Consider the following 20,001-nt stretch of genomic DNA (forward strand, 5'->3'; position numbering starts at 1 on the left):
TGTTTGTGTGTTTGTGTGTGTGTGTCTGTGTGTGTGTGTGTGTGTGTGTGTGTGTGTGAGTGTGTGTGAGAGAGAGAGAGAGAGAGAGAGAGAGAGAGAGAGAGAGAGAGAGAGGGAGGTACAATTTAGAGCCACCCACCGAACACCTGCTCAATCATTGCAACTTGAGCAAGCAAGCATGTGGAAGCAGCTCTGCAGCTTTGCCATTCATTTCTAATTTTCAAATCAATCTTATCACCATCCATAGATTAATCATGGATGTTTATGGCTGAATTAGTTTTTTCATCATCATTATTTTAGGACAAAAAAAAGGCTGTCACATGGTCAGCAATGAGTGCTTCTGCAGGAACTGGCGTGTTTGTGCTCTCCTTGATGTCCATTCCCATCTGTTACTTGTTCAACTCACTCGTCTACAACAACAGGTGAGTGTGAGCTTGTAATTCCGGCTTGCTTTGATCAGATAAGTGTTATTTATTTTCGTGTTGGTAAAATGAGCTCTTCGCTGTGTATAACCGGCTCCACTTGTTGTCCCTATAGCGCCGAAGCCTTCTTTTTTGCTGGATGTGCAACATTCATCTTTCTGGTCATATCTGCCCGTTTTATACTCAGGAGAAAAGCTCCATTAGACTCTCTTTTCTATGGTAAATATTCATGTAAAGTGTTTCTGTACCTCACATGAAACTTCAACCATGCACTCAAAACATAAATATACACTTGTTGTGTAAATTGCAGTTGTCCTGATGCAAAATGTAAATTGTAGCTGCCGAACTGATCCATCAAATGCTTTGTGGCGTCCAAAATTTGCTGCTAAAATAAATGCATCAATGTGTTCAGTGTATGCAGTCCATGCGTTCTTCAGTGTGGTGAACTTGATCATCGGACTGGAGCAGGACAACATCATTGATGGATTTGTGACTTTTTACCTGAAAGAGGCAAGCTGGGTGTTTCCACTGCAATGCTTGAGTTCATGTTTTCTCTGACTTATAAAGACGGTTCTCCTTTTCAGGCAGATCCACACATTAATACAGCACATGGTCACATGATGTCCTATTGGGATGGCTGTGTGCATTATCTGATGTATCTCCTGATGATTGCAGCAATTACCTGGGGGTGAGTGTTGCACTGTCCACGTGCTGGACCTACTCTACTGTACAGTATGAACAATTTGTGGTTTTCAGAGACAACTTCAGAGCTATTGGACTCTACTGGGTAGGGTCTTTTGTCATGCGTTCCATTATCTACCTTCTTGGGAATGCTGTTGGTAAGTACAGTAGAGTATAATTTTTACATTTTTTCATATATTCAAAAATATTTAAACATGCTAACTATACTATCAGGCTAACATTGTTGTACTTTGTCCATATTGGGATTTATAGGTACCATCACATTTTTTATTTGGTATTTCTACCTATTGGCGTATTCATGATTATTTTTTCTTTATATGAATTGTGATCCTTAAATGATTTTCTGTCTTTTCCAGGAAAATATGGGACTGAAATGGGTCCTCTCTTCTTCCTTCACTTACTGTACATCGCAGTGTCTGTTTGGGCGTGTTTTCGCATCTTCAGCCACCCTTCCACACAAACTGTTGAGTGGAAGGTAAGATCTATTTCCTGATTAAACACAAAAGGCCCTACCCCGTCCTCACAAATGCACTTTCCAGGCTACTTTTCTTTGTAAACCGGCGCACATATGCTCAGTGTAAAAACTGGCACATCTTAATTTTCGTGTTGGGGCATATCTAGTTTCCTGTGTTTGGGAATTTGATGGATCGCTTTGTCCACTGCTGGGTTTTCTGTCGGACCGTGGGCTTTTTCTATGACATGCTGAATCACTGCAGAAATCAATTCATTGAATGAATTATTATAATTATTATCATCTTAAATATGTTTTTAAAAGCGCCCTCCCCCACCTACTGTGGCACAACTATGGGGTAGGCAGGGTGGAATTGTAGCAACGAAACACACAACGCAAGTAGAGATGTTCTTGCAGTTCGTTTTTTAATGAACTTTGTGCGCTGATCTCCTGCATCGACATGCAATGTAGCTTGTGCGTCTTTCTCGTGCACTCCATTTAAAGGGAATGAAGGGAGGTGCTTCCATTGGATGCGAAACAAGTCGGCTGTGATCCTTCCCACAATTCTGCACAACTGCGCAAACATCCCTTGCTAGCTGCGCCCATCTAACAAAACACCAAAAGAAAGGAAACTCCATCCATGCGCAGTTATACTGCGCTTTAATTTAAAAAATGGCCCAAAATGTACAATGCCAGAATAGGAAATGTCACTATTGAGCAAATCAGTACACCATCGCGATCCAATTAAAAGAAGGCATCTTCAAATTGTTTCCTTTTCATTAAGTTATACTTGATTTTAGATTTTTTATTTTTTTTTTAATCTATCAGACATTAATGAAGTAGCCTGTGACGTGTATGTAATAAATATCTCTTTCTCCACCAGAGCATACAGGAAGCTCAGAGGATGACATTGTTCCGCAGACCTATGGACTTGTTTTTCATAATCTACCTCATCCCAGCTATGTCTTTCTGTGTCTTCAGAGGTCTGGTAAGAAACACAAATATAACTGAAGGACTTAAACACATCTCCATTAGTCTAATAGTTGGTGTTTTAGGTTGCCCTGGACTGTTCCAACACATTGTGTCAGCATTACGCGCAACATTATGAGCCATACGTGAAAGACCCATCTGCCTACCCTAAAATACACGTAAGTGTACATGGGTGTTATATGGGGTGTCCCAAAAGCCACTACAGCATCAGTTTGAGTACCGCTAGCAAGTTTTTTTAAAACAGGATCTGTTCTTCACAAACTATGCAGTGGAAGGTATGCTCCTACTATCACTGACCAAACTCCTCGAGTGGGCTGGTGATAAAGTTTTAACCATCTGGACTTCAGGTTGTTCACAAGTTTCAGGTGGAAGATTATTATGCTCACAAGTTGCATGGCAAAGATGTAGAGCTCTTCAAATAATCCACTACATACATTTTTGTTGTGGCTGAGATCCAATGCAACCCTCTGGAAAGACTTTCCATGGGTTTGTGCGAACGCTGTTCAGTGTTTTAATCAGTGGTTACAGGATTAGGCTTTCTACTGCTTGGTTTGTCAAGAGCAGATCCTGCTTCAAGAAACTTGCTTTGGATACCATAAATTGTACTTTGCTTTAGAGCAGTGTGCCACCCATAAAGAAAATCTTGTTGCCAGGCAGTACTTTTACAATGCTGGCAATATAAGTGTCCAGAAAGTGCAAAGCCTGTGCTGTCAAAAGCTGCCTTCACGTCTTTCCAAATGATACAAGAAACAAAACAGGAGGGCAGCATATAGTGGCTTTTGGTACACAATCCATGTACTAATATTGTACATTTCACTCTAGTCCTATGGCCTATTTCACAAGCAGTAAATCCTATAATTGTTTGTCAGATGCTGGTGAGCATGCTGTACTCAGGCCCATACTACATCATGACTCTCTACAGCTTGTTGGTTCCAGGATGTGAGTGGATGCTGGACCTGACTCTTGTACATTCAGGTGCTATAGCACAAGTAGGTACTATTTAAAATGTGTTTTTTTTTTTTTTTTTTAAAGAACGTGGCTGCAAAGAGGTCTGGCTCTCTTTAGTAGAAAGTATTAAATGGTATCTATCATTTTTTTGTACATAGAGAGGTCAAGTAATCTAAACTTGATGCATTACAGTTCACTTAGTAACAAACCAAAAATGATGGTTGTGAAAATGTGCAATGCAATAATTGGAAAAATTGTTGCAAGGCATGCAGTAAAAGCTAAGTTAAATATTTTTCATACATACTGCACTGTTCCAACTGCTACATGGCAGTGGCAATGGTCAGAATTAACCAAGTACAAATACAGTACTTAAGTTTTCCAGATATCTGTACTTCTAAAAGCACTTAAACACAGAATGTGACAATGTTGCCCAATCTGGAGATAAGTGATCTGGCCAAACATGCTCTGTAGTGGATGCGTGATTAACATGAAGTGTTTTTGCACGTAAACTAAACCAAAAAGTTGGTCCAAGGAATTAGAGTGGCAGTGTAACCCAAAGGGAACAAAGCAGCTGTTGTGTTAGAGCTGCAGGCGGACACGTCACTCACTGGCTGGATGAAGACGGAAGCTGACTTCAGACCAGGTGGAATGCTGGTATTGGTGGTATTCGTATAAATGTCAGCTGTTGAACAGAGCTAAAAATAGGACCGCTGATGCCCTGACAACCATGGTTACTATGGGACATGTCCAGTGCCACCCTTCTGACCACCGAATCAAACCCCCACCCCCAATCAAAGGGTGATTTAAAAGAAACACTTTACAATATGGCTCTACATATGAAAGGGTTCATAAATAATTGCTACAGTATCTTAATCATTACTTGGTGTGTGAATGCTTAAATAAATGTTTGAGAACGAGCGGTTCCAAACGATTAGTTGCGAACGTATTGTACTTGAAAGTTAAAAACAATTGAACTGTATTGCATTAAAAATTTTTACATCACTGTAGCATATTAAATTCAGTGAGACTTTGCACACCACTAGGGGAGCTCTTGTACATCTTTGAGAGTCATTCACCGACTTTGCAGTATAAATTGCACTGGTAACTCAATTGGTTCAATATTTACAATTTTTGTTGATACTGTAACTGTGCATATATGATTTATAGTTTAATACATCAGTCTTAACTTGTATCATGATACAATACCCTAACTATAAAGTGCTGTTGTAACAAATATATTAAATCCACATTTCTTTTGGGATCACAAAGGTAAATGCCTAAGCGAACAAATTAATGTGGAAATTTGCTTTTGACCTAATTCTGGTGTCAGGTTACTGTTTTTTCTCAAATAGTGCCCTTCGTTGTCTCACTCGATATATATAATACAGTATATTAATAGACACTCTGCCCCTTGAGGTGTGTAAGCCACATCAATTATTAACACATACATAAACACCACACCTCAAATAGGTGACTCTCCCTCCCCAGGAAAATATTAACAGGCATTGCCGCTAGGTGGGTGTAATTACTTTTACTATGACATTTGATACCATGGTGTATTGCTACAGATATTAGCGCACATAGCCCCTGCAAAGCTGACGTTCACATTGAATTTAGAAATTGTATTTATTTATGGAAAAATAACGTTTTGTACTGTTTGTGTCGTATTCAGTATTGTTTATTATTAAGATAAAAATGAGTAGTTATTGTACAAATCAGTGGCGGGCAGTGCATTTGGTATGTGGACCTTCAGTAGGGACCCACCCAAATGAATCTACCTCTCAATACCAATACTTTATCTGAAATGAATGGAAGAAAGAAAGAAAGAAAGAAAGAAAGAACTTGGCTTTCACTGATCAACTACAGTCATCAGAGGAGAGAAAAATGCTGACATCATCCAAGCAAATTTGAAATCTGAACGGTTAAAAAAACAATACCGTACCATTGGATACATAGTTAACGTTTTGGCCGCCAGCCCTCCTGATTCTGGAGAACTTGGAGAGATTAGATGGACATGGCAACACAGAGGCTCACATCCGATTGGATAATAATTGAAGCATGTATATGTACTGGAAGCAGTGTGGCCAAGAGAAAAGCTATGAAATGAAGAAGATACCATTGGGAATAAACGAAAAAAAAAAAGAAAGTATTAGAATTTAGATAAATGCCTCTTTAACAATAGAATGCAATAAATACAGTACAATGAGGTCCCTTTTCTTTATTTCCTCCCTCTCTTTTCCCACCAGGCCCAGTTTTCTCATATCGGCGCCTCTCTTCACACACGGACGCCATTCTCTTATAGAGTTCCTGTTGCCAACCAACCTGTGTTTTTGCTGGTTAATATCTTGTATGCTGTGGTGCCTCAGGCTCTTTGCTACCGCTGCACTACCAGGCCGGCCTTCTTCCTCAAGGGCATGCCAGACAAGAAAAATGCATGAGTGTTATAGAGGAGCTACAGTCTTTTTTGGAAAGGCGAGTGTAGTCAATACACTGTAGCAGCTTAAGATGAATTACCACATTATTTTCCAAGTTAATGAGGGTTTAGTGATGGAAAGTAAAACACTAAACGCACGCTTTCATACTGGAAGCATTGTAGTGGGGTGGGAAGCAGGAGTCTTACAGTGACAGAATAATAGCAAATTACCGTAGATACCTGCAAGATACATGCATTCTTACAAAAGTAAACTCTCCTCACATTTTTGGAACTATTTATTACATCTTTTCATGGGACAACACTGAACAAATGACAGTTTTGAAATTTGGTGTTATCATTCTCTCACTCTCATCCTAATCACTGAACTAAGTTCAATATGGCACTTCATGGTAAAAAATCTCAGAAGGGCTGAAAAAAAGAATTGTGACCAATTCGTACATTTTCACTTTTTTTTGCTAACATTTACGACATTAATAGCTGTTTTTTGAGGTTCTCTGAGGGAACAATTAGTCAATACCGTTATACTGCCTATACAGTATACTGACTAGATTACATTGTGTAGCAAATTTTCATTTCATCACTGATGTCCAATGAAGGATATAATGAATTGTGCACAAAAATGTGAGGGTGTGCTCATTTGTGTAAGATACAGTATTTCATATAATCATGCGAGGCAAATAAACAACATTGCCTGTATATTATATATTTTTGAAGACTGAAAGCAATCTGTCTGCTGTTTGTTTTGGAAAATCAAGTCATAGTTTGGAAATAATTTTTTACTTATTTGAATTCAAGAAATGAGCTGGAGTGTGTTTTATTTTTTGTGTTCAATGCTTTGTTGATAAACTTGGCTCATATTTGACTTGACCTTTTACAGTATGAAGTGTACAGTGCTTAACATATTTATTAGACTACCACTCAATGTCAGGTTGAAGCCACACAGCTGCCACACATTAGCAGCAGTGGTAGTTATCAAAATAATTTTTACCAAAAATAATATTACTCGAATAAGATGTTGAATTACGGTTATCTACTTGCCTGAGCAGAAAAACATGTTTTGGGAATTGATTGTTATGCGTAATTCCTAACTTCTCAGAGTAGCCAATGAACTCAATGTTCCTATGAAAGTATGCAACGTATGACCCGTACGCTACAATTTTTTTTTATCCAGGCCAATTAGCATTATTATGATCAAGATTCCTGAATATTTGATGCATTGATAACTTCTGTCCTAAAATGTTTTAATTACAAATATGTCATTCATTTATGTAATTAAATAATTGGTCTTTTTTAATTTACTCTAAATGATAAAGAAATATACATGTATTTTCTCTAAATAACAAAATTTTAAATGATGCAATTTAAAAATAGCACGTCGGTATGTGAACTGTTTCTTGACGTCGGAAGGAGTTATTTCTCAACCCGGAAGTACTTCTGTCAGTCAGGCCTGAAATTAATACGCATGTAGATACGATATGAGCTGATTTAGGAGCAACGATTCCGTGAAATCGCGTAAATAATGCGTCGCATTGTAAAACCTTACATGCAATAACTTGATATTTACTCATATTAAAGAATTCGGGCACGTAAACGTGAGTTTAGTCGCTGGTTAGCTATCGTTAGCTGTGATGGCAGCATCTATTCCTCCATTGATCTGTGCTCCTCCTTTAAGGTGAGTGTTTTTCTGTAGCTTGTGTGAGAACGTAATGTTACGTCACGAACTAGGACTATATCCGTTCTGAAATGGTGATGTGTACTGTATGCTGTTTGAATTGATATTCTAATAAATAATAGAGCTGCTTGGCGCTATCGACCAACACCAAGACCCTTAGACATTCCCAAAGCTTTTTGTCCCTTGACAATCACTTCTTAAAGAGTTGTCTCGTAATTTAATCGTGAGACTGTCATGTGCATGTATCTGGAGTGCCAATATACTTCATCCACATCATGTACACCGACAAGTATCTGATCAGCACTAGTGCACGCTTCGAATAATTCTATATATTGTACATTTGTATGATAAATGTACTGTATACTGTACAGTGCTTTACACTGTTTTGTGTTGTCTTGGTCCCACAGAACTATGCTGAAGTAAGTTGAGGAGATTCTTTTAAACTTCAGCAATACTTTGCCACTGCCTTGTATTTTGGTACAAAGGAACCATGTCAAAGTGAATCCGAGAGTTTCATTGCGACAAAAAGTAGTGCATTACAGTCGGACTGGACGATTATGGAAAAAATAATAATTTCAAAAGTTCGGGCCGAATCCACAAAGAACGGTGGCCACTGATAGCATCTTTAATAGTTCTTCATTTGCACATGCCATTTGATCCGTCTTAACATCGTATTCACAAAGAACATGGCGCTAATGACATACCAGCGCAGACAGGCCCACAAAGTTTGACAGCTGAGTGCAGTTTGTACCTGTTTTCCTCTTTGATTGCACTCATGGCAACGAATAAATGCAGGCTTTCCACAACAACACCGTCGCAGGATGATGGAAGTTGGGAAGAGACTCTCACTCAATTCAAATCACAACTCAAAACGCACCTGTTTAAAACTGCCTACTCAACCTGTCATTGTGATCTGCCCCTTTCAATTTTTTGAAATTTCATTTTAATTTATTTCTCTCATTCCAATTTTTATTCTTTTATTAAACATAATGTAACATTGCGCAGCGTATTTGAGTGCCAAGAATGGCGCCTTCAAATAAATGCATTAGGCTATTATTATTATCATTATAATAGAAATATAAATTTATCAGAATGCAAGCTCGGGGTCCTGACCAAGGAGCTGTGAACGGGACTTTTATCTTACTCGCGCAGGCTGATTTGCCTTTTTGCAGTCTCTTTTCCTCTGTGAGATGCAGGGGAACTTTTGATCCAGCACACTGTAAATTAAATTTCCCCTTAAAGCGATTATATATTCAGTACACTAAATTAAATTGTGCCTAAGCTTCTGTAGTGGACACTACACTGAAAATGCGACCATTGTGGTTTAACTTGGTTTCTTCCATTTAATTCAGTTACAAGCAACGCAAGGCCGCCTCCAGGAAAGAAAGAAGAAAACGTAAACGACAAGCAATCGCCCGAACGAGAGACTGCGGTATGAAAACAACTTATGTTGTTTGGAATGTCTTATCATGCCAAACAGTAAACCCACACCATGTGTTGTGCTATAGCTGCACAAAGTGGAGCCGTTCTTGATCCCTCTGAGGAAATGGACGATGTGGATGATGAAGATGCCAGTCTTGTTGATGAGGAAAGGTGGGATACAGATCTGCGCATGGCCAAAAGCTTTTGTTACGCTGTACAAAATACTCAAAACTTGCGCCTACCAGAAGAAGCTTTGACACCCCAATAGCCAAACCGATTTGCGTCAGGTGGCATGTGAGTCATGTCTCACTTCTTTACACAGGCAACGGCTCCACGAAGAGTGGCTAGAGCGTGAGCGGATTGCGCAAGAAGAATTTCGTCTGAGGTCTGAGAGGGAGGAGGCTGCAAGGAAACGGAGAGAGGATGACGAGGTAATGCGATTTACATCATCCAGAATCAGATGACTGCCATAGATATTTGTAATACAGTGTCTCTTCACCATAGTAACGTATAGCGTTCTCAATTCTAATTTCCAAAAGCAATCTGTGGCTGAAAATAATCCCTCTTTTTTTTTCCATTTTCAAATACATATTCAAATACAAATCACAACTATCTATTGTATTGTCTCCACTCGCTCACCCCAATTGACCTCCAAAAGCAATGAAGACTTGTCTTCATGCAAGAGCCATCCATCAGTTGGATGTGTCTTCTCATGTTGAGGACTGAACCATTTAAACTCTTATTTGGCATACCGTGATGTTTACGTTTTGCTGCTGCGTCCACAGCGGAAGATAAAAGAGGAATGGGAGGCCCAGCAGAGGAGAGAAGAAGAAGAAAAAGAGCAAAAGCAGCAGGAGAAGCGCGACAGAGAGGTGAAAGGAGCCGTGGGAGGATAAAAGCGGAGAGAAATATATCCACTTCTACTTAATCTTCAGCATTGATGATATCCATTCAAAAATGCGATTCACGTTTTATTGTCATCAGAAAATACACTGACTGGCCGCCATATTCAGCGGACATATTATGAAATTCATTAGAAGAGCCATGTCAAAAAAGGTCTACAATGACAATAATGCTTATTTTGTTATCTGTCACTGTCAGGGAAGTATGAATGTGAAAATAATTGACTTTATTATTGTGTGATTGCTTTTTTTTATATACAAATGTTTGAGTCTTTCCTTGACTAAGTGGCACAAGCAGCAAGCATCCTACTCCTTAACAAAGATACTGTTGCGAAAGCCCTTTTCCAGCACCCCCAACTGTCACAGCGAGGACGTATCTTTTAACTTTGTGTTTTAAGTGTCTTTGAACCTTTGTTCCAAAAAGCTGCGAGGTACTGAAGTGAGCTAATTTTGTCAGAATTGTTGTTATCTACCCACAGTGAACGCGGTCTTAACAAGAATGTACAGATATGCTTCGCCTAAATTCACATTTTCACCTGACATCTCTTTACACCATTTGTAGGAGGCTGTTCAGAAAATGTTGGATGAAGCAGAACATCAGGTACTGACCAACTGTTCCATTTGGTCCCCTGAGTGTGTCATTCCATGCCAAATTATGAAAAGTAAAAATCAGCAAATTTTGTACCAAGCACACACTATATTCATTTGAATGAAACTTACTGTACGTGTTAATGGTGTTAGCATAACACTAAATCAAAACATTTTCACCAAATGTAACCTCTCACATGTTCTCAAAAACATAAAGGATTCACAGATGTAAAATTCTCTTTGCAATTGCAGGTTTGGTCTCCTTGTTGAATTTACTTTCGAAACAATACCGGTTATGTAAAAATTGACAAGAGTAGTCCTTGGGTAGGGTTCAAAGTTAGGTGGCCACGACCCCTTTTGCACAGCTTTAACATTTAAAAACATCTCATCTCAACTCAACTGTATTTATAGAGCACTTTCAAACAGCCATCGCTGCATACAAAGTGCTGTACATGGAACAACTAACATATACAACAGTAGCGCAACAAATCGGTAACAAAGACGGTAGAAAGCACCGAACAGCAAAACCAAGAACAAATCTGAGTCATGCTGAGTCAAATGCCAAAGAATACAAGTGAATACATCAACATTCAGTGGGCCATAACTCCCAAACCCCTCTTCCGATTGACCTAAAATTTGAGAGTTAGTGTTATGCCATCACAAACAATCAACAAGTAAAGCAAGTTTAATTACAATTAAATTTCACTTGGTTCAACCCAGTGGGTGATTTTGGCATGGAATGACCCTAATACATTTCATAATTAGTACCACAGGCAAGTATGATGCATTTTATTTATTTTTCAAATGGTATTGTTTTTATTGTGTAACTATATAAATATTGATTCTGAACTGCTCCAGGTTACCTTTGTCGCACAGTTATGTTTTGTTATGTTGCATTTTTTTTTTAATAGTATTGATGGTTTTTGGAGTAATGCGACAAGGCTCAAGTACAAAATGCCGTACAGTGCTGTTACTGTTGGGAGTAAGAGGAACATTATTTTATCAGGTTCTAAAATAATGGTGAACATTGGTATTGAGGAGAGGAAATTTCCCCACGAAATTGGACGTGTTGGTTGTTTTGCAGCTAGCGAATGGAGGACCATGGATGAATCCCGAGGCTCCGTTAACAGAGAAATCTGAAAATTATGGCACAGAGCGAGATGTAGCCAACTGCCCTTTCTTCCTCAAAACTGGATCCTGTCGATTTGGGGACAGGTACAATGGCTTATCTTGTTTTGTTTTGTTTTTTTTGTTTTTTTGATGACTTCAGCATTTGTCTTGGGTGGTCATTTGTGTTGACCTCATATCCTTGTTTGAAGAATTTTTGTTGTGTTATTGCAATTTATTATTTTTTCTAATTCACTCCCTGTGATTTTTTAGATGTTCTCGAAAGCACGTTTACCCATCCACCAGCCCCACTCTACTGATCCGTGCTATGTTTATAACATACGGCATGGAACAGTCTCGACGTGACGACTACGACGGCGATGCTTCCCTGGAGCACAGCGAGGAAGAGCTACACGAGTCCTTTACTGAATTCTACCGTGATGTTCTACCAGAGTTTAAGACCGTTGGCAAGGTGGTCCAATTTAAGGTAAATTGGATCACAATCACCAAAATTGAGTGGACCGTGTTCATTCATTCGAAAATACTGTCATAGTAGGGATACAGACATCCACCGATTTCCATCATTAGCTCAAGCAAAGTACAAAGAAGTTGTTTAAAGAGAAACATATTTTTGTGCATCTCAATACGGTAAATTACAATATTGGCGGGGAAAAAAAACGACATTTATTTCATTAGCTCAAACCTGTGCATAGAGTAAATTGACAACACAGAGTAAAATATTAGTACTTCAGTGTTCATGATCACAGCTTGGAGCTGACAAAACCCCACAATTCACAATCTTAAGAAACTGGAATATTATAGAGATGTAATGCAAAATGAGTGGAAATGAGTTAGGAATTTGCCTTATGAAAAGTGCTCCCACTGTATGTATTTTAAGTCATCTGTATGAGTTTCACTTTTTAAATGGAACTCATGAGATACAGTAAATGAACTTTTATACAATAATCAAATTGACTGAGATGCATCTGTAGATGGGATGAGGACCCTGAGGTACTCCTGTAAGATATCCTCTGAGACTTGGCAGCAGTACTTCTTAGTAAGATGAATGTAAGGTAACCAGGGGTGATTACGTCCTAGCGATTATTATTACGTCATGATGATGAGACTAAAATTCTGATGTGATCTTTGTTTTTAGGTCAGCTGCAATTATGAGCCACACTTGCGAGGGAATGTTTATGTCCAGTTTGACACGCAAGTATCACACGAGGGCTTTGAAAATAATCCTGCATTGCAAATGATCTGAACTTTGAGCAAAGGTTTTAATTTGTTGTCTTCTGGCTAGTGAGGAGCAGTGCAGAGAGGCCTTCATCAAATTTAATGGAAGGTGGTATGCCGGCAAGCAGCTTCACTGCGAGATATGTCCTGTAACACGGTGGAAGAATGCCATTTGTGGTGAGATGAAGTTTGATTTTACTTTGCTTACGGTTGTCATTGCTAAGCTCAAGATAAGCGGTTTCACATCTCAAATTGCGGGTCAAAATTCACAAAAATTCAAAATTCCGAATGTATGATTATGCGGCAGAACTTTCGGGAGGATAGTCAAATACTAAAGTATGGAACAGGTGCAGCCCTACAGCTCCCTCATTATATTATCATATTTTTTATTGTTTAATAAAATCCTTGCTTCAGGTCCCTGAGATTAACTTGCCAAAAAATAAATACATTTAAATGCTGCTCCAATGTTGAAAGCTCTTCCTCAAATGAAGTCATTGATTGGCAAAAATGCCCCTAAAAAAACAGACATACAAAAAAAAGCATTTCAAGCCTTCCATTGTCCTGTAACACGGTGGAAGAATGCCATTTGTGGTGAGATGAAGTTTGATGAAGTTCGGGTTGCAAATTCCAGGGATAAATGAAATTTTATGTGAACAAACAGGGAATATAAAAACTTTAAGTTGGCCCGTAATTGGAATATTTCCAAAATTCTTCATTTTATTGGCCCATGGAAATTGACCAGAAACTTTGTGAACAATTTTAAAGAAATTGTCTAGCCCTTTGCAGCTCAACAGGTTGATAAACGTTTGTTTTGTTATCCCCAGGACTGTTTGACAGAAAAAAGTGCCCCAAAGGGAAACACTGCAATTTCCTGCATGTATTCCGAAACCCCGGCAATGAATTCTGGGAGGCCGACAGGGACCTTCACATTTCCCCACACCACAGCCTCAAGGGGAGTCACTCGGAGAGATACTCAGAAAGACGGGGGGACAGATCGTGGAGGAGTCACCGCAGCAGAAGCCCACCCAGATCGGAGAGGTCGTACGGCAGACGAGAAGACGACCGACGCAGTGAGAGGAGTCGAGATAGGAGGATTTCCCAGCACCAAAGAGACGACAGCAGACGCTCTTTCGGGTCAGTGCGTTATGACAGGGTTCGGGGCAGGTACCGAAGTCGAAGCAGAGAAAAGTCCAGGAGCAAAAGTCGAGACCGGAAAAGGAGTCGAGATCGAGACAGAAACTTGAAAAGTCGGAATAAAAGTGAAGAGAAAGATAGAAATGGAGATGGGGTAAAACACGCAGAAAGAAACAAACCAATCAGAGAAAAGAGCAAACATCACAGCCCGGAGAATGAAGACGAAAACCGAAATGTTCCCGAAGAGGACAACAAGAGACGTCGCCATCACAAACACTCGAAAAAGAGCAAAAAGAAAAGTAAGAAGAAGCACAAGAAACGGAGCTGTTCACCTGAAGCGATGACTTCATCGCGAGAGTCAGATGAAGAGACTGTGAACAAACACTCGGCAGAAAGTCCTAGTGGAGAAAAAGCGGAACTCCATCGGAATAATGATGACTTGAGTGCAAGTCCAAGCGTTGAGTCTGAAAAAAGTTCTGTACCACAAGTTGAGGAGCCCACACAAAGTTCTTAGTGGCTTTTACAATGAAATGTTTTTTTTTAATATTTATGTGACAGTGGCTACAGGTCGGGCGGAGTCATGGCCGTATTTTCACCGTGACCTCACACATACTTTCTACCACTGGTAAACAAACCCATCCGTCATTTGACCAAGGCATAGCGCTTGAGAAAACAGGCTGATGATGATTTTAACCTTCTTCTCTGCCACCATTTGAAGGGTTGACGTGTCAGTTGAGAAGATGTGAGGTTGATTCATAAAATAGATGCGGAATTTCAAACATTGAGAAACTGGCTCATTGACTAAGCGGTCGCTCAGATGTGCTTCTTTGACAGTGAGATAGATAGCGTGCTGACATTAGCTAACCATTTTATTTTGATTAATGAATTATGATGCAAACCCAACCAAATGGTGTATACATATCTGTGAGAAAGTATGTTCCACAGTTATGATGATAGAGTTTTGGGTCGTAGTCTGTCGCTTTAGAAATGGCTACTCCCAGACAGTCTTGCCAGTTCACAATTACTCCATTTGTTCTTTACCACCTTTTGTTTAACTTTAAAATCTCTTCTTTTTTTTCCCCCCATTTTGTACCAAATCATGTGAGTTAACTCGCTGTGGCAACTTCAGACTAATAAACTAATCGGGACGAAGCAGAAAGTCAAAAAACAAATGAAATAAACATGAGAAACGACAATGAAGAGAATCGATAGGTAGAGATGGAGATAGAGAGACCTGCGGATTGCTGCAAGTAAGCCAGAAATGATGACCAGGCTAACAGTAAGGTTCTTTGTGCCATGATATTACTATACTTTATATACTTTCACATAAAGCTACAAAAACTGAACATTTTACAAGCTGCTGATGTCAAAGACCAAACAAGCACCTTTACGTTGCATTACTCATCGATAGTTTCAATTGAATGTGCTGAAAAGTTCTTTGCGAATGCTCCTTGTCAGTGCTCTTCATCAACTGAACTTCACAGTGATCAGTTGCCACTTTCAACTGGTTAGTTATGGAAATGTGTCCCAAGTCAAACTGCAAAGAAAAAGTCTGTTTTTTTCCCCCAGTTTGAAGACATTTATTGTTAAATACTGTCCAATATAAATGTTAATAGGATGGTGAATACAAAAGTGGTTTCTTTTGCAGAAAGGCAAGATGAATTTTTCCAATAAACACCATGTGGTTGCACTTTTTCTTTTTTCACTTCAGGAACATGATGTTCCCAATTGCTTTTGCTGCTGCGTGTGAACAACTGAGCGTGCCTTTCATTGGATTGAAATGAATACCCTTTTTGTGTCACATTAGACTTCCACAGACACCATTAAGATGGTAAAACACAGTTCTTTGGTCATATATTTTAGTGTTTAAATGTAAACCAAAGCATCACGTCAAGAAAATAAGGTATTTCTATTTGGGTCACTTTTTTGACTTAGGTACGTACCGACTGTCATTTCTCTCTCTACAAAATAAAAATGGGTTGAGATTTACAAATGTAACACTACACTGAAACAACACATTTTGAACTGAATTGCATTTAGGTGGATGCTTTTGAACTGGTTTGGTTTATGGGCAGGTTTGTATCATGATCATTACATGCGATTGATAGCTGCACTTCTGCTTTTCTGAAAAATAGCTCAAGTTCGGAAAAAAAAGTGTTATTCAAATGTGCATGTTTTCAACCTTCCACAACACTTGTCAATAATGAACCGCCAACAATTGAGTACTCCAAGCTGAATTATTACAGGAACTATTTTTTCAGATGCAGCAGAAGAACAACATGATGGGACAATTGACTGAATCAACACAAATTGATACTGTGGCTATGTTCTTGCTGCTACATTGGTCTCGGAGATGTTGCACAATAAATGACATGACTACGGGAGCTGCTACAGATGAGACATCGTTGAACCACACTTGGCACCACAGTTACGGGACATCAGAGGGGAGCACAGTTTGGAGAAATACAGCACAGACATGTTGATTACATACGTACATACGAGTACAACACTGACACGGTAAACAGGAGAGAACAAAGTTGTGCCAATGCTTGCTCAGGCAACGTCAAGTTTATGTCAGCCCAATTTCTTCCAAAACACTCCGTGGGGCCTCTGCCTCCTGTAGATAGAGAAGAGATATCACATAGGCATGAACCTTTCTCAAATTCAATTAAAATGTATTACGGGTGAAAGTTCAATACAAGATACTGAACCGTCTCAACTTCCAGCTCATCAGTACGACACTCATATTAGCCATTATTTGCAGAGGATAAAGAATGTGACTCAGAACTCATATATTACCCGTCTACATTTGTTGTTGCGCCGCTCATGTTCAATCCGTAGCATAGACGCTAGTTAACAATAGCATTCCAATTTGTTGGACATTTAAGCATTTATTTTTAAGTTTTTTTTTTTTTTTTTTTTAAATAACAACTGTGATTCTTTATGTTCAGCTAAACAGTCGTGAACTCTCAAGATGGTTCATTCGCATCTAAATACACCACTGAACGCAGTTTATTCTTGTGCAGGGTATAAAGTATCCTGGGAAGATAACGGTGCCATTTTTATGTTGAGTACTATTTCAGTCATCATTGTATTTTCCGCTCTTTAGCATAAGAGGAACAACAGTTTAGCCTACAAGTCCACTGCTCAGTTGCTTTGCAGCTCTGGTTTTGGGTGCACGCGTGTACCTCCTGCAGCAGGTCTGCTTGCTCGATGGCTTTCAGCACATTCTTCTTGGAGGTTTCCTGGGCTTCTCCGCCCAACAGGAATTCATCAAGGATGAAGTAGGCCTTCTCAAAGTTGAAGATGATATCCAGCTCACACACCTACGAGGACACAAGAATCACAGTCGGTGAGGTTAGGTTTAAAGTTAGTGCTCATACTGAACATTGGGTGTGGCATATAAGAGGAAACTCACACTGCCAAAATACTTGTCCAACAACTCCACATATCTATGGATGATCTCCAGGGTGATCAACTCATTGTCCTGATCCTCCACCGCACAGCAGAAATATAGACTGGCATATCTAACACGCACACGTGCACACACGCACGCACACACACACACACACACACACACACACACACACACACACACACACACACACACACACACACACACACCAGAAACAGTTGTAATTCTCAAAAACAAGGGCGAGTTTTCATTACCACAGCCGATGTTTCATATGATTTCTTGCATTTTTAAACAGGTAGATATTGCTTCATTTGGAACCAACTGAAAGAAATAAAGATGATGCTCCGAATAGCAAAAACCTGTAATGAATTGAGGTTTATAATTGCATATGCATGCCACATGATGGTGGCAAAGCACTACACGAAGCTGCTCATTATCACAATTGTGAACCATCTCTTTGTGATGTCATCTTTGCAACCGATTTAAATGTGGCTGCTTTATTTCTCGTTTAGTTGTCATGATAGTGGGCACACATGAAGAGTGCCTTTGTTTTTTAATGGCTGGAGCACAAGGCTCTTGCACAAATATTCCGTTTTTTGTTTTGTTTTGTTTTTTTAAACCATAGCCATTGATTGTTGAGCAGAGGGGGTGTTTCTGGCATGCCCAACTCAACAGAAGGTGAGCGCAAAATACCAGAGCTCTAAGTGGCTGGCAATAGCTCTGGCACAATATGAAAAACGATATTCAAGCATGAACAATTGCTTATCCTTAAATAGAGAGGATGTGGTCTTTTTTTTTTTTTTTTTTAACTTGATGCTTCTTAAATTCAATTGTCTTTTAGTGAGGGCAATGAGCATACTAGTACATTTATCTTAAGATGGATATGAAGTATAATCAAATAAAACACTAAAAATGGCTTTCCATAGTGACCAGTTGATGTAGATCCGTTATTCTGAGCATGACAAAAAACATGGATTCTCACAGGAAGAGCGGATTTTTGGGATACTGTTTATGTATTGAATGTTATCAGATTGCGCAGGTATACCTAGTGTTATAACTAACCTCTTGTAAACAATCTTCAGGTCCCTCCACTCCAAGAAGCTGCACATTTTGGGCTTCCTGGCCAGGATGGTCTGAACCAGATCTCTGGAGATCTTCTTCCTCTCCTTGTCGGAGAGAGGCAAGTACCACTTCTGAAGGCGTAGCTTTCCCTGGCGGCTGAACAGCAACATGAACTGCATCTGAAGGAGTTAAGTTACACGTCAAGAGTCATGAATGAGCAGGAATTAATCATTAATAGGTAAAGGTTCCCGTGACCCTTGTGAGCATAAGCGGCTCAAATAATGGATGGATGGATGGATGGGTAGGTAGGTACACTGCTTAACATAAATGAATACATACGCATTGAAAAGTAAGAATTTTACCCATTTCTGATTTGACACACTTGTTGTTGAATTCCATAAAACAATACATTTTAAAGGTGAATTTAGCTGTGCTCGACTTTCATTGAGTGTGCTTTTTTTTAATGATGACTTTTTTTAGACTGTACTCACAAACCTTACATCAGTAGAAGTACTTAAATTTGTGTTTAAAAAATACGAGAGTCTATGATAAAAGTAGAAATACTAATTCCTTTACTTGAGTAAATTGCTCTGAAATGTTCTTTAGTACAAAAGCAAAAAAAAAACGTAACTTTGAGCCTTGCTAGGCACCACTGTATCTGCAATGAATGTGTTTATTTTAGTCACGACTCAGTCAAAACATATTTTGCTCAACTCAATTAGGTAACATTCAATTATGTAGAGTCCTGGTTTATTCCTATCAATTTCCGTTGCATCAATGGAAAGTGCCAAACTTTGAAAATTCTCAGTATTTTGCTGCTAAACAGAAATCAATTGTCAGTTAATGCAGGATTAATTCATTCATTTGTTCGTTCGTGCGTCTCACGACAAACACCTGTGACGCTTCAGTGAAAAGTTTCATTTCGGCTCATATACGATTCCTCTGCTAAAAGGATGGCAACATCAGCAAGCAATGTCTCACTTCTCCCCCTCGCCACTACGTTCATCAAGCTTCAATCCACTGCAAATAAATCGTGTCCCTTTTACCTTGGTGTAGTCGCTTGGACGATCGCTGAGATGTGGAAGATCACACAAAAACACACATACAAAAGACAAACGTGCTTTAGTTTCGTGACAGACTAGCAAGACTAACAGTGCCTCATTTCATCCTGCTAGTTGTTAGCAAATATTAGTGAGGCAGCAACCAGCTCAAAGTCGCACTGATTGGACAAAAAACTAACAGAGTCGCATTGTGATTGGCTGAAACGTACCGTTATTACTTACGTTACAAGTCAGCATATTTCTTTTATCATATATCTATATCTATATCTATATCAATCAATCAATCAATCAATCAATCAATCAATCAATCTATCTATCTATCTATCTATCTATCTATCTATATATATATATATATAAAATATCTCGGATTCTGAAACACACACACACACACACACACACACACACACACACACACACACACACACACACACACAACGGTTTATCTCCTTTCTACC

At 39.2% G+C, this 20,001-nt stretch overlaps 3 protein-coding genes across 4 annotated transcripts; 2 read left to right on the top strand and 1 right to left on the bottom strand.

Annotated features, from left to right (window-relative positions):
- The first annotated feature begins 93 nt into the window (after positions 1-93).
- LOC109525755 (transmembrane 6 superfamily member 1) lies at positions 94-6,814 on the top strand. The gene is made up of 10 exons (XM_019886517.1): positions 94-422; positions 538-641; positions 835-932; positions 1,007-1,110; positions 1,179-1,261; positions 1,481-1,599; positions 2,459-2,563; positions 2,631-2,723; positions 3,435-3,554; positions 5,760-6,814. Exons 1-10 carry the CDS (start codon positions 331-333, stop codon positions 5,949-5,951), a joined length of 1,110 nt encoding a protein of 369 aa, XP_019742076.1. The 5' UTR covers positions 94-330; the 3' UTR covers positions 5,952-6,814.
- Positions 6,815-7,346: 532 nt separating this feature from the next.
- Positions 7,347-14,960, top strand: zrsr2 (zinc finger (CCCH type), RNA-binding motif and serine/arginine rich 2). 2 transcript variants are annotated; one of them, XM_019886508.1, is made up of 12 exons: positions 7,347-7,619; positions 8,027-8,038; positions 8,972-9,051; positions 9,128-9,212; positions 9,364-9,472; positions 9,827-9,913; positions 10,506-10,544; positions 11,616-11,746; positions 11,912-12,125; positions 12,795-12,850; positions 12,942-13,051; positions 13,699-14,960. In XM_019886508.1, exons 1-12 carry the CDS (start codon positions 7,576-7,578, stop codon positions 14,520-14,522), a joined length of 1,791 nt encoding a protein of 596 aa, XP_019742067.1. In that variant the 5' UTR covers positions 7,347-7,575; the 3' UTR covers positions 14,523-14,960. The 2 variants fall into 2 exon arrangements, with proteins under 2 accessions (XP_019742067.1, XP_019742068.1); XM_019886509.1 differs by lacking the exon at positions 8,027-8,038 and having other exon boundaries at positions 7,348-7,619.
- Positions 14,961-15,659: 699 nt separating this feature from the next.
- On the bottom strand, positions 15,660-19,705 carry ap1s2 (adaptor related protein complex 1 subunit sigma 2). The gene is made up of 5 exons (XM_019886529.1): positions 19,532-19,705; positions 18,486-18,664; positions 17,427-17,535; positions 17,197-17,334; positions 15,660-16,625 (listed from the first exon to the last, which is right to left on the bottom strand). The coding sequence occupies exons 2-5, from the start codon at positions 18,662-18,664 to the stop codon at positions 16,578-16,580; spliced, it is 474 nt and encodes a 157-aa protein (XP_019742088.1). The 5' UTR covers positions 19,532-19,705; the 3' UTR covers positions 15,660-16,577.
- Positions 19,706-20,001: the final 296 nt, after the last annotated feature.

This window comes from Hippocampus comes, unplaced genomic scaffold (genome assembly GCF_001891065.2).
Source record: "Hippocampus comes isolate QL1 unplaced genomic scaffold, H_comes_QL1_v1.1 scaffold261, whole genome shotgun sequence".
NCBI classification, from domain to species: Eukaryota; Metazoa; Chordata; class Actinopteri; order Syngnathiformes; family Syngnathidae; genus Hippocampus; species Hippocampus comes.

Bases quoted from the DNA above. Each gene is read 5' to 3' on its own strand.
- zrsr2 (XM_019886508.1), top strand. From the start codon at position 7,576: ATGGCAGCATCTATTCCTCCATTGATCTGTGCTCCTCCTTTAAG. The intron at 10,545-11,615 runs GTACTGACCAAC...GTTGTTTTGCAG, and splicing joins TGGATGAAGCAGAACATCAG to CTAGCGAATGGAGGACCATG. The intron at 13,052-13,698 runs GTGAGATGAAGT...TGTTATCCCCAG, and splicing joins GTGGAAGAATGCCATTTGTG to GACTGTTTGACAGAAAAAAG.
- ap1s2 (XM_019886529.1), bottom strand. From the start codon at position 18,664: ATGCAGTTCATGTTGCTGTTCAGCCGCCAGGGAAAGCTACGCCTTCAG. The intron at 17,536-18,485 runs GTTAGTTATAAC...TGTGCGTGTTAG, and splicing joins CTGAAGATTGTTTACAAGAG to ATATGCCAGTCTATATTTCT. The intron at 17,335-17,426 runs GTGAGTTTCCTC...GTGTCCTCGTAG, and splicing joins TGGACAAGTATTTTGGCAGT to GTGTGTGAGCTGGATATCAT.
- LOC109525755 (XM_019886517.1), top strand. From the start codon at position 331: ATGAGTGCTTCTGCAGGAACTGGCGTGTTTGTGCTCTCCTTGATGTCC. The intron at 1,262-1,480 runs GTAAGTACAGTA...TGTCTTTTCCAG, and splicing joins CCTTCTTGGGAATGCTGTTG to GAAAATATGGGACTGAAATG. The intron at 2,724-3,434 runs GTAAGTGTACAT...ATTGTTTGTCAG, and splicing joins CTGCCTACCCTAAAATACAC to ATGCTGGTGAGCATGCTGTA.